Genomic DNA, 16144 nt, shown 5'->3' with positions numbered 1-16144 from the left:
ATATGGAAAAACACGCCACTCATAAACGGCGCGTGGAACAGGAACAAAAATGGCAGTAGACGCAAAGTTAAATCATGAAATGCAACCTTACCTAAGCAAAAACGATCCATATTTATCCGGTAGAGTCTTGATACCAATTTCCTTGACCCAGTCATACACAAAGAAGTTGTAGACCTCCATGCTTTTCCATGTTTTCCTCTGTTTTGTTGCGTACAATGGCGCATGGAGCACAATAGTTCGATATGTCTGGGATTGCGACCTCTAATCCCTAATATCGCTTGACAAATCTTTTTTTTTTAAATATAGGGATGTATTCCATTGCAGAGTTTGATTTTTTTGCGCGTATCTGCGTTTTGCAGGAATATATAAGCCTCGTTTGTACTCGGATAATTTGCGAGCTGCTCGCTGTATACATCAGCCATCTTGGCTTGGTTGACCACCACTGATTTTCACTTCGGGGAAGAAGTCACATGACGGTATACAAGCAATTCAGATTTTTTTTTCCTGTATGTGACCTGTGTCTGTTTTTTCATGTTAACGTAAACAGAACAATTCCACATTTTTCCAGTTTGACCCAGGTCTCTTTCATATGTATATATATTATCTGATGCAATTTTCTGAACAATCAAGTCATGGTTATTCAAGATATACGTCATCTAACAGCGATAAATGTTCAAAACAGATGGCCGTAAAAAGAAATTGAACGTAGCCTTTGTGAAATATGTGTTGTAAACAGATTGTAGTACACCTTTTTTTTAAAACGATAGTGCTAAGGAGAAATCAGCACTTTAAAAAACACTTTTGTCGTTACAATCTGCTGTTTAGGAACACTTGGCCTTTCCGGTAAACTACACCGTCAAAGACAGGCGTTTAAGATAAAAGCAGTGTGCGGCCACTGTTAAGTGGAGATGGAAAATTGGGTTAGAAGTTGTAATAATTCATTCTGCACTTTAACCAATAACTCTTATTTCCAAACAATACAATAATTGTTCACACTTTTCAAACTGCGACTGTTGTACCAAATATAATCTTTGTAAACCACAGGTGTCAAAGTGCGTCCCGATTTTATTGGCCATTGGCGTTTTTTAAAACAGTTTTGACATTACTTCATTATGAATGAGATCTATTATTAAATATTACACTTGATATTACAAATCTAATATATGGATGTTTTGTTCAGAAAAAATTGCATGTATCAAAATACATGCAATTTTATTTGATTGCTTTTAGCATCGTTAATGTAGACAATGCATGAAGTTGTACACATATCTTTTAATTTTCCTGTGTGCTATATCTAGGTTTTTAGCGTTTTTACATTATTTATATTAGTTTTTATTTCATTTGAGAATGTTACATATTGGAGAATTACCTTCCATAAGTTTGCAGTAGTTATGAATACTAGGCTGTTAATATTACCTTTTTAACTTAATATTATTGTAAAGGCATGGTTAATAAACGCAAGTCGATGAACTCACAGAAAGTTGATACTTCTCATTTCCTGGAGAAAAAAGCTAACATACTGATCGATAGCTAGCAGCTAGCATCATTAATTATTAGCTAGCCGCTAGTGCCGCCAATTAGAGCTGGTGACTAGTGCCACTAATCACGAACTGGAAAATAGCGCCACTATTTGCTAGATGTATTAAGCCCAAACATGAATACAAGACACTGTAAACGTCATTCCCGATTACTTTTTTTAACACATTCAACAATACCGTGATAATAATAATAACCATATTTATTCTGGTCATATAATGTTCATAACATTACATCCTTAATAAATACTAAACACTCTGAAAGCTGTTCACACATAAGGTATGTAGTAGGATTATATTTTGAATATGTTCTCTTATTGTACCCACAATGAACTGTAAACCATACCAAACTGTGACAATGGCGTACCGTTATACCCCTAATGAAAGATGTTACATTGAGATAAGTAAAAATTCTGTTTATAAATATGTATATTTGTGCTTTTATGATAATCATATATTCCGAAAGATACATCGCTACTTTTTCTCAAGCTTTGAAAGCTGCTGTTCAGACAAAGGTGCGGCTAATCTATGGATTTTTCGCTAATGGCTTGATAATGGAATGGAATAAGCAAAGAAATAAAACAATGTACAAAAATTATCCAATTTAAAAACTGTTCAAAATGGAAGTGTTTACAAAGTACAAGGAAAAAAACTTATTTTAAAAGCGAATATCTTCTATCTCATAAAGGATGAATAATGATACCAATTACTTTTCTGTTTTGTTTGATAAGATGTTTTACTGCCGTGTTAAAGGCCCCGTTTGAAAACAATTAAGGTATGTAAATAAACATTTACAAAATCTTTCTATGTAACTACTGTATCTCATTTCACAACATACTGCGGCTCTGATGCGACTAATATATATTAAAATATATTTGTCTTCGAAAATTTTGTGGGTGATGCTTATAGTCCGGAAAATGCAGTAATTGTTACACTGACTGGAGAAAGGCTAAAGGGATTCATAATTACTTCTTGCAATACGGATTATAAAAAATGCGGACTCATGGACTTTCTTGTATCACATATTACCACTTACATGACTGCAAATAATATTTCTTCCTAAACTGTGTGTCTTACCTCTTTGCCTGTCAGGATGTGGCGTGCCAACTTGACCTTGGCAAAGTTTCCTTTGCCGATGGTCTTGAGTAAACGATAGTTGCCGATGTGCGGCTGCTCGTCAGAGCAGGAAGCGATTGAGTTCCTGCACCGGGCGCCGAGAGAACGACTGGACTGGCTCGTAGCTTTGTCTGCACGGCTGGCCCCCAGCAACACATGCTGCAAGAAAAATGAAAGAGTGGGCTTTGAAGAAAGACATGGGTCACACTTCGCCAATAACAATGTCACATAAAAGCAGCCAGTTGAACATGGACCTCCAGGGCCACCAACTCCTAAAGAGTCGTAATGATCCCTGTTATCCAGTAGTTGGTTTGGCCCATTGTTAATAAGCTGTAACCCAAATTGCAGAAATGTTTTAATTAACATTTTCAAATAGTTATATCAATTGAAGAGACAATGTAGTTTGAGTTTGAGATAGTATTACATAACACAGTGTCACAGCACAAAACTCGTTTAATGAACATTTCAGGAACATTCATCCATCCATCCATTTTCTAACGCTTGTCCCTCTCGGGGTCGCGGGGGTGCTGGAGCCTATCCCAGCTGCACTCGAGTGGAAGGCCGGGAACGCCCTGGACAAGTCGGCACCTCATCACAGAGCCAACAAAAGTAGACAACATTCACACTCACATTCACAAACTCGGGCCAATGTTTTGTAAAAACATTTTAACATGACGTCCTTATAAGGCTTTTTCATTCTGCTCCCGCTATTTAAAAAAAATATTAAAACATTTTTGGTTTGTATATGTATTTTTGCATTTGATCAACTGTATTGTTGATAATAGAGGTAAACTATTGGTATTGTTCATTATCAATAGCGCTTTTTCTATTGGTATTTGTTTTGCTCCAGTTGTAGTGTAAAAATGCTCATTGTCATTTCTATATTATTATTATTTATTTCACTAACTGTTTCTTTGCTATCACTTTTACGATCATATTTGTACATATCGTAGGTGCTGGTGTTCTATTGTTGTTGTTGTTTTTGTTGTTATTGTTGTGTTTGCTGTTGTTGTTTTTGTCTCTCTGTCTAATCTTTCTCTTATCCCCACAATTTCCCCCTCTGTCTTCCTTTTTTTACCCTTTCTATCCCCTCCTGCTACGGCCCGGCTGCACCAAATGATAATATAAATACATTTAATAAAGTCAAATTCAAAAAGGGCAACAAGAGAAGTATCCTACACTTCTCTTTTGTATAGTAAATCTGAACAGCCGATATGGGCATCTACATCAACTATATGATTTGCCTGAGAAGCTGGACAGTGTGCACGATGCATTATTCACAAGGAATCTGTGGATGCATCAAAGTGAAATCCTTAATTTGACAACACACACAGTAACATACAATAAAGATGGGAGAAAAGAAATGAAACTACTAAAAACTAAATTATGGCTGATAAAATAACATATATTGACATAGAAGCATTTCGATACAAAGCAGCAAAATATACAAAAAATTCGTCTGACAGCTGACTTTTGCAGTTCCTTTCTATCTCAGAGCCTTCACTTTGAAGAAGTACAGTAAAACTGAACTAAAGTGTGTCTATTACAACTTACATGAGATACAAAATGATTTATCCATTTGTTCAACATAAGCAAAATTTATTTAAACTAATGTGCTAGCTATATACTAATTTACATTGAAATCCCTATAAGTGTGATAGAGATTGTATATATATATATATATATATATATATATATATATATACATATACATATATATACAAGGTGGGGCAAAAAAGTATTTAGTCAGCCACCGATTGTGCATGTTCTCCCACTTAAAATGATGACAGAGGTCTGTAATTTTCAAAATAGGTACACTTCAACTGTGAGAGACAGAATGTGAAAAGAAAATCCAGGAATTCACATTGTAGGAATTTTAAAGAATTTATTTGTAAATTATGGTGGAGAATAGGTATTTGGTCACTTCAAACAAGGAAGATCTCTGGCTCTCACAGACCTGTAACTTCTTCTTTAAGAAGCGTTACCTGTATTAATGGAACCTGTTTGAACTCGCTATCTGTATAAAAGACACCTGTCCACAGCCTTAGACAGTCAGACTCCAAACTCCACTATGGCCAAGACCAAAGAGCTGTCGAAGGACACCCGAAAGACACCGGGAAAAGAATTGAAGACCAGCACCAGACTGGGAAGAGTGAATCTACAATAGGCAAGCAACTTGATATGAAAAAATCAACTGTGGGAGCAATCATCAGAAAATGGAAGTTATACAAGACCACTGATAATCTCCCTCGATCTGGGGCTCCACGCAAGATCTCATCCCGTGGGGTCAAAATGATCATGAGAACGGTGAGCAAAAATCCCAGAACCACATGGGGGGACCTGGTGAATGACCTGCATAGAGCTGGGACCAAAGTAACAAAGGTTACCATTAGTAACACACTACACCGACAGGGAATCAAATCCTGCAGTGCCAGACGTGTCCCCCTGCTTAAGCCAGTGAATATCCAGGCCTGTCTGAAGTTTGCCAGAGAGCACTTGGATTATACAGCAGAGGATTGGGAGAATGTCATGTGGTCAGATGAAACCAAAATATAACTTTTTGGTAAAAACTCAACTTGTCGTGTTTGGAAAAGAAGAATACTGAGTTCCATCCCAAGAACACCACACCTACTGTGAAGCATGGGGGTGGAAACATCATGCTTTGGGGCTGTTTTTCTGCTAAGGGGACAGGACGACTGATCCGCGTTAAGGAAAGAATGAATGGGGCCATGTATCGTGAGATTTTGAGCCAAAACCTCCTTCCATCAGTGAGAGCTTTGAAGATGAAACGTGGCTGAGTCTTCCAGTATGACAATGATCCCAAACACACCGCCCGGGCAACAAAGGAGTGGCTCCGTAAGAAGCATTTGAAAGTCCTGGAGTGGCCTAGCCAGTCTCCAGACCTCAACTACATAGAAAATCTGTGGAGGGAGTAGAAAGCCCGTGTTGCTCCGCGGCGACAGCCCCAAAACATCACTGCTCTCGAGAAGATCTGCATAGAGGAATGGGCCAAAATACCAACTACTGTGTGTGCAAACCTGGTAAAGACCTATAGTAATCGTTTGACCTCAGTTATTGCCAACAAAGGTTATATTACAAAGTGTTGAGTTGAATTTTTGCTATTGACCAAATAGTTATTTTCAACCATAATTTACAAATACATTATTTAAAATTCCTACAATGTAAATTCCTGGATTTTTTTTTTCACATTCTCTCTCTCACAGTTGAAGTGTACCTATGATGAAAATTACAGACCTCTGTCATCATTTTAAGTGGGAGAACTTGCACAATCGGTAGCTGACTAAATAATTTTTTGCCCCACTGTGTATATATATATATATATATATATATATATATATATCCATCCATCCATTTCTACCGCTTATTATATATATATAAATATACATATATATATACATATATATATATATCCATCCATCCATTTCTACCGCTTACTATATATATATATATATATATATATATATATATATATATATATATATATATATATATCTATATATAAATATACATATATATATATACATATATAAATATAAATATATATATATATATATATATATATATATATGGCCCGGCCATGGCACATTCCAATGCGCCCACATCTTTGCGTCCTGACAAGCGCACCACGGGCCACGCCCACCGGCGCTCTCCCCCCGCTGCGGGCGTACCTCCTCGCGCGTGCAGACAATCTGCAATCAGCGCACCTGTCCCAGATGATCGAGCTGCCTTCATAAGCAGGCACAACCTGCCTTGCCGCGCCGGAATGTAATCTTCTGTTGGCATACAGTAAGCCATCATCGGATGCTTGATGCAATCTTGCTCTCTTTCTGTTTTTCCCTCCGTGTTCCATTGTCGTGTTGTGTCGATCCTGCTGTAGACCTCCTTTCCGTGTTTGACGTTGCTGTGTATCTTGTCATTCTTCGTCGCCGTTCCCCCGCTTCCCGGAATGCCTCTTCAATTTCGACCTTCCACTTCGACCTAGATCCCTTGACGCCTCTCTCTCGCCCTGGATCATCTGCCTGCCCAAATGACTGTCTTCCTGCCTTGTCCCTCCTCTTGCCCACCACAACACTAAGTAACACACTACAGCTAATCACACACAGCCACACACCGCATACAATTTTAGATCTAGTTCACACTTCATATCCTTAGTTTATATTACTATTGTTTTATTATTATGTATATGGTGAACATATATAATAAAACTATAGAGCTGCATCGTACCCAGGTGTCTGTTGCCATCATCTCCCTCAGCAACCATCCATCCATCCATCCCATCCATTTCTGCCGCTTATTACCTTTGGGGTTGCGGGGAGCGCTGGTGCCTATGTCAGCTACAATCGAGCGGAAGGCAAATTTATATGTTGACAATATATCATCGTAGGTCTTTTTTCTGGACTAAAATGAACATGCGCAAGTAAGCCTCACCAGTCACCAGCCACAGTCACCATAGGAAAACAAAAATGGCTGCAGCCACTGGCAGAGCTGGCCCAAGGCATAAGCGAACTAAGGGGCTGCTTAGGGCCCCGTGGCCACTAGGGGTGTTTAGCTATTCCTTGTCCTGCAGAGATGATACTTATAAGAAAAATATTATTTGTCGCCATAAAAGGGAGGGTTAGTGATTTAGAAGTAGCTACAACACTGCGGGCTGCGGATGGACATTAGCCTCCAGCTAGCTAACCATGTTTTAAAGCACCCCTTGTACAGCCACGTTTCAATGTTTAAAGCTTCACATTTATTGTTAGTTTTTCAGCCAAAATACGTCCATGCTCCACAGTGTGAAGTGAAACTAAGTGAAGTAAAGTTGGGGCTTTGTGGCTTGGCTGGTAGAGGGGCCGTGCCAGCAACTTGAGGTTTGCAGGTTCAATCCTTGCTTCCGCCATCCTAGTCACTGCCGTTGTGTCCTTGGGCAAGATAATTCACCCACTTGCTACCAGTGCCACCCACACAGGTTTAAGATATAATTTAGACCATTGGTTTCACTATGTAAAGCGCTTTGAGTCACTAGAGAAAAGCGCTACATAAATACATTTTGCTTCACTTCAACGCCAAGTGCATGCGCCGCCATGGACCACAGAATAGGCCACCCGCCTGCACGGCCAGCACCACCATACCAAATCAAAACGGCCAAAAACTGCAACCGACAACCACATGCCGACAAAACCATGGAGCCAACTAGTGCCAGGCCCCTAACTAGCCCAAACGACAACATGAAAAGAAGAGATATTTATGCCACCTCCCACCAAGAAATGCCACTCCCCAATCCAAACCCATACAACCGAACCACAGTGCCCACACAATACAAAAATAATCGACAAGCCATTGATACAAACCCTACAGCGTCAAACTGAAATAGATGGACACGGACCCCAACCAACAGAAAGCGAACTCGCGTGACGTCACACTAACCGGAAGCGACCACCCAATACACAGCCATAAAAAAAAAAAATCTCTAAAATGTTACAAACCATTGCTTTTTGCTCTTGCCAAGAAGCCAGAACAACACCCATTGTCCCTTCCGCGCAACCACTCAACCCAGCCACCAAAAAAACAAACTAAAACCCGGCTAAAAGACCCTGACGCATGCCCAACCAACCCCCGAGTACACTAAAGAAAACTAAAACAAAAATTACCCCAGCCACAAAAGCTCCATCCAGCCATTCCACCCGATGCCCGGCCGCATATATCTGAGGGTCCCCCACCACCATTCCAAAAGAGACAGAAGCCACCCAACTTCTCCCTCGGCCGTAATATCCCTCGGGCACAAAACTCCGCCCACAGACAAAGCCTCACCCTCACACCATAAACGAGGCCCCGGCACGTGATTGGCAGGCCTCAGAAACCGACTCCCATAAACCCTACGACGGTAAAAAACGCACAAAGGCTTGCCCCTTTATTGGATACCGTATTTCCATGAATTGCCGCCGGGGCGCTAATTAATTTTAAACCTCTTCTCACTCCTGCGCTTACCAAAGGCCTGCAGTAAAAATTTGAGTGTCATGTAAGCTTGGACCTTAAATCCTACTGAATAGCTCTTAATATTCTTCCCTTAATGCGATTTCAAATTACCAGTATTGAAATCAGCCTCCTTCATTTTGAAAATGATGACAGGGGAAGTGTCACTCGTGACGTCAAAAGTTTGACCAGGCGGTAATACTAAGCATGCGCTAATTATTTTGGGAAGCGAGTTTGGCCCGGCAGTAATTCAAGGCAGGCGCATACTATATGCCCTGCGGCAATTCAAGGAAATACGGTATCTACAATGAATCATTTAAATCTGGCCGCCTCCCACAAACGCTAAATCAAGAGTAAATTTCTCTCCTCTTTAAAAAGACAAAGATCCCTCTTTGTGCACTTCATCATCCTATTATCCTGTTGAATGAGGATTATAAATTATCGTCTAAACTGCTACCTTTACGTTTTGATAGTATTCTCTCTTCTATTATTGATGCAGATCAAACCAGGCTTATTCGAAATAGGCTCGCCATTTTTAACTTTCGATGTCTTTTCCAGGCCTGCTTCCAACACTCAGTTATATAGATAAAATCGGAAAAGGCTTTTGACAGGGCGGAGTGGAACTATCTATTTTATGTCCTAAAGAGATTTACCTTCGGTAATAAATGTGTTTCATTGTTTAAGTTTCGGCCCCTGTGATGAGGTGGCGACTTGTCCAGGGTGTACCCCGCCTTCCGCCTGATTGTAACTGAGATAGGCACCAGCGCCCCCCGCGACCCCAAAGGGAATAAGCGGTAGGAATGGATGGATGGATGTGTAAGCTTCTCTAGTCGTCCCGTTGGCCTCGGTCAGGACAAATAATGTGAAATCCCAATACTTTTGCCTTAATCGTTCGATGGGGCAGGGCTGTCCTCTCAGCCCATTGCTTTTTGCTCTTGTCATTGAGCCTCTATCAATAGCGCTTTGCGCCTTACCACTTATTACAGGTATATTAGACACAATGTGCAAGTGAACATCTTTCTCTACGCATATAACCTCCGTCTAAATGTCTAGGACATCTCTTTCTCTGTCCCGTCCCGGCTGCCTTAAATACTCTCCAAGCCGTTGGACGTGTGTGGCTACAAATTGAACTCGGGAAAGAGTGAACTATTTCCTATAAATTATTTTGCTTAGAAATATCCTCAGCGCAATTTTCCTTTCAAAATTGCTTTGCAAAGTTTCACATACCTGGGCGTGCAGATCACACGTACGCTTGCAGAGCATTATCAAGCCAACTTTGTCCCACTGTTGTCCAGAATCCAGGGATATTTTGATTGCTGGTCTTTACTTAATTTATTTACAGTGGCTTGTGTCGACTCAGTTAAAATGAATGTACTTCCGCGATTTTCCTATCTGTTTCAGCGTACACCACTTGTTCTGCCTCAGTCCTTCTTTCGTAAAATAAATAGTCAGATTTTAGACTTCATTTGGAATAAAAAAGACTCACAGGTTATGTAAACAAAATTTGCAATGACCCAAAACGTCAGAAGGAGTGGCACTAACAAACTTTATGTCTTACTACTGGGCGACCAACATTAGAATTCTTAAATATTGGCTGCATTATGAATCATTTGATCTCCCTCTGATATGGTTATTTATGGAGGCTCACTCAAGTAAACCACTACCTCTTAAAGGGGAACATTATCACCAGACCTACAGTATGTAAGCGTCAATATATACCTTGATGGTGCAGAAAAAAGACCATATATTTTTTTAACCGATTTCCGAACTCTAAATGGGTGAATTTTGGCGAATTAAACGCCTTTCTGTTTATGGCTCTATTGGCGATGACGTCAGAACGTGACGTCACCGAGGTAATACAGCCGCCATTTACATTTTCAACACATTGCAAACACCGGATCTCAGCTCTGTTATTTTCCGTTTTTTCGACTATTTTTTTGGAACCTTGGAGACATCATGCCTCGTCGGTGTGTTGTCGGAGGGTGTAACATCACTAACAGGGAGGGATTCAAGTTGCACCACTGGCCCGAAGATGCGAAAGTGGCAAGAAATCTGCCGCCAGACCCCCATTGAATGTGCTGGAGTGTCTCCACATTTTACCGGCGATGACAGACATGGCACAGAGATGTATGGATAACCTGCAGATGCATTTGCAACGATAAAGTCAACGAAATCACAAAGGTGAGTTTTGTTGATGTTGTTGACTTATGTGCTAATCAGACATATTTGGTTGCGGCGTGACTGCCAGCTAATCGATGCTAACATGCTACGCTAATCGATGCTAACATGCTATTTACCGGCGGTGCTAAAGCAGACATGGCACAGAGATGTATGGATAACCTGCAGATGCATTTGCAACTATATTATGTTTCCTTCCACCCACATTTAATGCGGGAAAAACACTTACCAATCGAAGGATTTACGTTGCTCCAGTGTCACAAGATGCGAAAGTCCTGATCGTTTGGTCCGCACATTTTACCGGCGATGCTAACGCAGCTATTCGGCCATGTTACGGCTAATAATAGCATCAATAGCTATTCGCTCAATAGCTTCAGTTTCTTCTTTAATACTTTCATACTCCAACCCATCCATTTCCATTTTCTACCGCTTATTCCCCAACCATTCGTTTCAAAACATGCGTAATCTGTTCAATCGCTTAAGCCGCTGAAATCCGAGTCTATATCTTGCTGTGCTATTCGACATTGTTTGTTTACATTGGCAGCACTGTGTGACGTCACAGGAAAATGAACAGTGGCTTCGAGAGAGAGAAAATAAGGCACTTTAAAGCTTTTTTTAGGGATATTCCGGGACCGGTAAAATTTTGAAAAAAAATTCAAAAAATACAAAAAGCCACTGGGAACTGATTTTTATTGTTTTTAACCCTTTTGAAAATGTGATAATGTTTCCCTTTAAGGCTGTCATTCACTCTCCCATTCACTCTTCTACTTCTGCTTTTACAAAAGATCCAATCGTTGAAACCTCATTTAGGATTTGGGTTCAGTTTGAGGGCTAATTTGGTTTCCATATTATTTTCAGTCTGGCACCCATCACTGCTAATCATGCTTTCTTTCCCTCTCTTATAGGTAGTTATTGCTTTTTTAAGATGGTCAAGTCTGGGGATCAACAACAATAAATATTTATATATTGGCAACACTTTTGCCTCTTTTCAGCAACTTTGTAATACATTTCTCGCTCCGTTAGCAATACTTGTTTGGATATCCACAGATTTGCAGTTTTGTTCGCAATGCTTTCCCTTGGTTTCTAGAATTACTGACTGAAACAGTTTTAGATATGATTTTGATACCACATCCAATTTAAAAACAATCAATTACACCTACTTATAAGCAAATTCTTCTTTTAGGCCCTTAGGCTCTGACTTGAATAAAGTCACTTGGGGAGGGGGATTTGGGTATGAGTCTGTCTGGGGGTAGCTGGACAGAGATCTTAAGTAGAGTTCATATGTATTGTATTTGTGCCAGACAGAGCCTTATTCAATGCAAGCTGATACATCGTACTTATTATACCAAGGTCTGATTAGCAAATATATATGATGGTATATCTGTGTTATGTGATCGGTGTCAACAGGCTCCTGCTAATTTAATACATATGTTTTGGCACTGCCCATCTCTGAAGAACTATCGGACAAAAAATGTTAACACTTTGTCTGTGGTCACTGACAAAATGATTGGACCGAATCCTCTAAGTGGACTATTTGGATTCGCACCCCAATCATCTACCCTTAACAAATCCAAAAGGAATCGTGTAGTATTCACTACTCTGTTGGCTAAAAGACTCATTGTGTTAAATTGGAAGGCAACAGCACCTCCTTGCCACACCCGCTGGATTAAAGATGTTCTTTATTTTCTAAAACCGGAGAGGATTATGCTGACATTGATCGGCTGTCCCGCAAAGTTTCAAGAACTGTGGGGTGCCTTTCTGGGATATGAAGAAGAAACTGATTTCCAAAATAACCCTTATTGAAAGAAAATTGAAATGTGGGTGGTTAATTAGCTTTTTGTGTGCTTACTGGTTGCTGTATATTTCTAAGGCCAATCAGAAATGCAGCTACCCGTGGTTTTATGTGAATATCTGTAAGTGATTTATTTGTACTTTATTCTTATCTTTATCATTATTTTCATTTTTATTTATGTATTTGTATTTGTACTTTTGGGGGTGGGGGCATTTGATGTACTTTTGACAATACTTGTCAATTGTATTTGTCTAAAGAAATTAAGGGATGTACCAGCAGGGGACAAGTCAGGCGTCCTCATCCCCCTGTAAAGCATCCCCGCAGGTTGATCTTTCAAAGTCCTATAGGTGTGTGTGCTGTGAGTACAAAGAGCCAAGTACCCACAGCCCTCAGCCCATGCAGGAGGAATGCAAGAAAAAAAAAACCTTCAGAAAAAAAAGCACAATATTATCTTTGCATTTTTGTACTAAATGTGGGCTTGTGCCCCCCTGTTGAGAATAAGGATGCAACAAACCGTCGACATTGTCAACAAAAATCAACAATACAATTTGTTGTGGACAAATATATGTCGACAATATATCATGGCTCTTGTTTTTTCCGGAAAGAAATGCACATGCTTGAGTCAGCGTGACCGGTGACCCGCCAGAATAGGAAAACAAAAGTACCTGCAGCCACCGGTAACAACACCGTGGGTAAAAATATGTAAAGTATGAAAACATTTCACTGTAATCAAGGCTTAATTTTCATAGCAGTACGTCTGTGATGCGGGAGCATTTAAAGCGTAGGCCAATCAGACATCTAAGGAATGCTGTCTGAGAGTCTTTGTTAGCAAGCTAACTATCAACAGACAAAGTTGTGTAAAAAAAGTTTTATAACACATCATCATCATCCTCACATATACTCTTTTTTTTTTTTTGAGGAAGCAAGATGCTAGTATGACTGCATTTTCTTTACGTACAAAGAATGTAACAACTCAAAGCTAAACAACAAAACCGAAGGAGCTCGTTTATGACCACAAGTGATGTACAAGAAAAGCTGACACAACTCTGGCCAGTGCAAAATATGTGAAAGAAAAAGAAAAAAAAACACCATAGAGCCGCCGCTTGCCGCAGAAGCTAACAACACCATTGGCTTCACTTCGTTGCCGAGCAACCACGAGTACGACAAGAAGCCGTCAACCGTTATCAGAGGTGGAACCAGACTTAAAATAATTAGTAAGAACTCTACAAAACCATACAAATAGGACACAGCAATGTCGACAATCTCCAGGAAAAGATGATTAATGGTATGCAAAAAGATGTTGCAGACATCCAAGAACAGATTATCAAAGAATATCGTAATGACGTGATGGGATTTAGAAGGTTCAGAGAAAAACAATAAGATTATCTGCAAAGACAATAAAGCTTTAAAACAGGAGGTGGAGAAGCTGAAAGAGGAGAATGCAACATTGCGCCAACAGTCGAAGGACAAACAGAAAGACGACACCCATTGGGACAACAGCAGTGTTGTGGAGAACATAAAATGGAGATAGAAATATGGCAGCAACAGTTGCAACTAAATAACACTAATTTGAAGAACTTCAGGGAGGAAATGGCTACATTAAGACAACAACTGAATGTCGGACAACAACAAGATATTACCAATCTTGGGAATATCAGTGTTTTGGAAAACATCAAAGGGGAATGAATCCGTTTACACAACAGAATGACATCGTCATTGCCGGGCTACGCATCAATCCTTGTTCCAATGGAAGAGCAGTTGACAAGACACAGTTGAGGAGAACCAGATGACATGGACGCTGCTTCAACAAAGCAACAAGTGGTGAATTTTCTCCAATCAAAGGGAATTGAGGTCAATATTAACACCATTGAAATGTGCATTTCACTGAATTGAAGAAGCAACAACACCACGCCAGTCATCATCATTAAGCTCGCAACAGGAAATCCAAAACGGCATTGCTGACACAGGGAAAAAAGATGAAGGGCGCAAATGTATACATTAAAGAGCACCTCACTAAACGCAAGGCTGAAATTGCCAAGAAGGCATGCGATTTGAGGAAATGGGGGAAAATTCAAGGAACTTGAAGTGCCAACTGCAAAATTTACATAAAGCTGAATAGAGGTCCACAGGCGAGAGTACTAGTCGTCAACGACATCATGGATCTGGACGAATATCAGAACTCCCAGTAACAACAACAAAGACAATGGAGTCTGACGGAAAACCAATATTGACATTCAACTGCAAAATTATAATTATTGAACAGGTAGATCTTTACTCAGGTGCACATTTATCTACACATATAGACATTTATAGATCAACACAAATGATTGGTGAACAGGAATATATGGAACTGAAAACCTTCAGCAGCATAGATCACAATAGTCCTGAATTAGATACGGATATAGATCCAGATATATATTTTTTCTTTCATAACAGGAATTATTGTTTTTATTATACAGATGAACGATATAACGTAAACATTAAAATCGACAACACACTGTCAATTGTTCATTTAAACAGCAGAAGAACTACAACAACCATCCATTTTCTTTCGATTATCTGAGGTCGGGTCGAGGGGGCAGCAACCTAAGCAAGGAACCCAAGACTTCCCTCTCCCCAGCCATTTCATCCAGCTCCTTGGGGGATCCCAGGGCGTCCCCAGGCCAGTTGGGAGAAGTAGTCTTCCCAATGTGCCATAGTTCTTCCCCGTGGCCTCCTCCCGGTCGGACGTGCCCTAAACACCTCCCCAGGGAAGCGTCCGGGTGGCATCCTGACCAGATGCCCGAACCACCTCATCTGGCTCCTCTCGATGTGGAGGAGCAGCGGCTTTACTTTGAGCTCCTTCCAGATGACAGAGCTTTTCATCCTATCTCTAAGGAAGAGCCCCGCCACCCGACAAACGAAACAATTTTCGGCCGTTTGTACCCGTGATCTTGTAATTTTGGTCATAACCTAAATCTCATGACCATAGGTGATGATGGGAACGTAGATCGACTGTTAAATTGAGAGCTTTGCCCTCCGGCTCAGCTCCTTCTTCACAAAACGACAACAACGTGAAGCATTTTTTGGAACAATTCAACAAACCATTCAAAGTTATCGCTATTATTGAAAATGGTGCTAAGAAGGATTATACTAAATATTTCTCAGATAGAAATGAGAAACATGACAATATGAACAAAGTAGTTGAAAGCTTCAATAAGTACTTTGTAAACCAATCTGAGGAACAAGATTCCAGATACCGGGTCAGTTGAGGACTTGAATGACAGACGGAAATATCCACTCAATGTTCCTCGAAGGTGTGATAAAAGAGGAAATATTCAATATTGTGACAAAAATTTAAATCCAAGACCTCAACTACCGGTACTTGTACTGAGATTGATATGGAAGTGATTAAAAGTTTATTGAAGAAATTTTAAAACCTTTAACATAGAGCTGAGCGATATATCGATATACTTGATATATTGCGGGTTTGTCTCTGTGCGATATAGAAAATGACTTTTATCGTGATATTCAAGTCCATGTTCTCACACAGTTGCTTTTAGCTGCG

The 16144-nt window shown here is 40.1% G+C and overlaps 1 protein-coding gene across 2 annotated transcripts in view; it reads right to left on the bottom strand.

The window, feature by feature from the left end:
- mark4a (MAP/microtubule affinity-regulating kinase 4a) overlaps nt 1-16144 on the bottom strand; it is an 89533-nt gene that overhangs the window by 52749 nt on the left and 20640 nt on the right. For both annotated transcript variants that reach the window (XM_061898076.1, XM_061898078.1), the window contains exon 2: nt 2613-2810. In XM_061898076.1, coding sequence (XP_061754060.1) covers nt 2613-2810 — 198 coding nt within the window. The remainder of the gene's footprint in view (nt 1-2612; nt 2811-16144) is intronic.

This window comes from Nerophis ophidion, linkage group LG04 (assembly GCF_033978795.1).
Source record: "Nerophis ophidion isolate RoL-2023_Sa linkage group LG04, RoL_Noph_v1.0, whole genome shotgun sequence".
NCBI classification, from domain to species: Eukaryota; Metazoa; Chordata; class Actinopteri; order Syngnathiformes; family Syngnathidae; genus Nerophis; species Nerophis ophidion.
The sequence above is the reverse complement of the archived record's forward strand: the minus strand, read 5'-3'. Positions and strand labels throughout refer to the sequence as shown.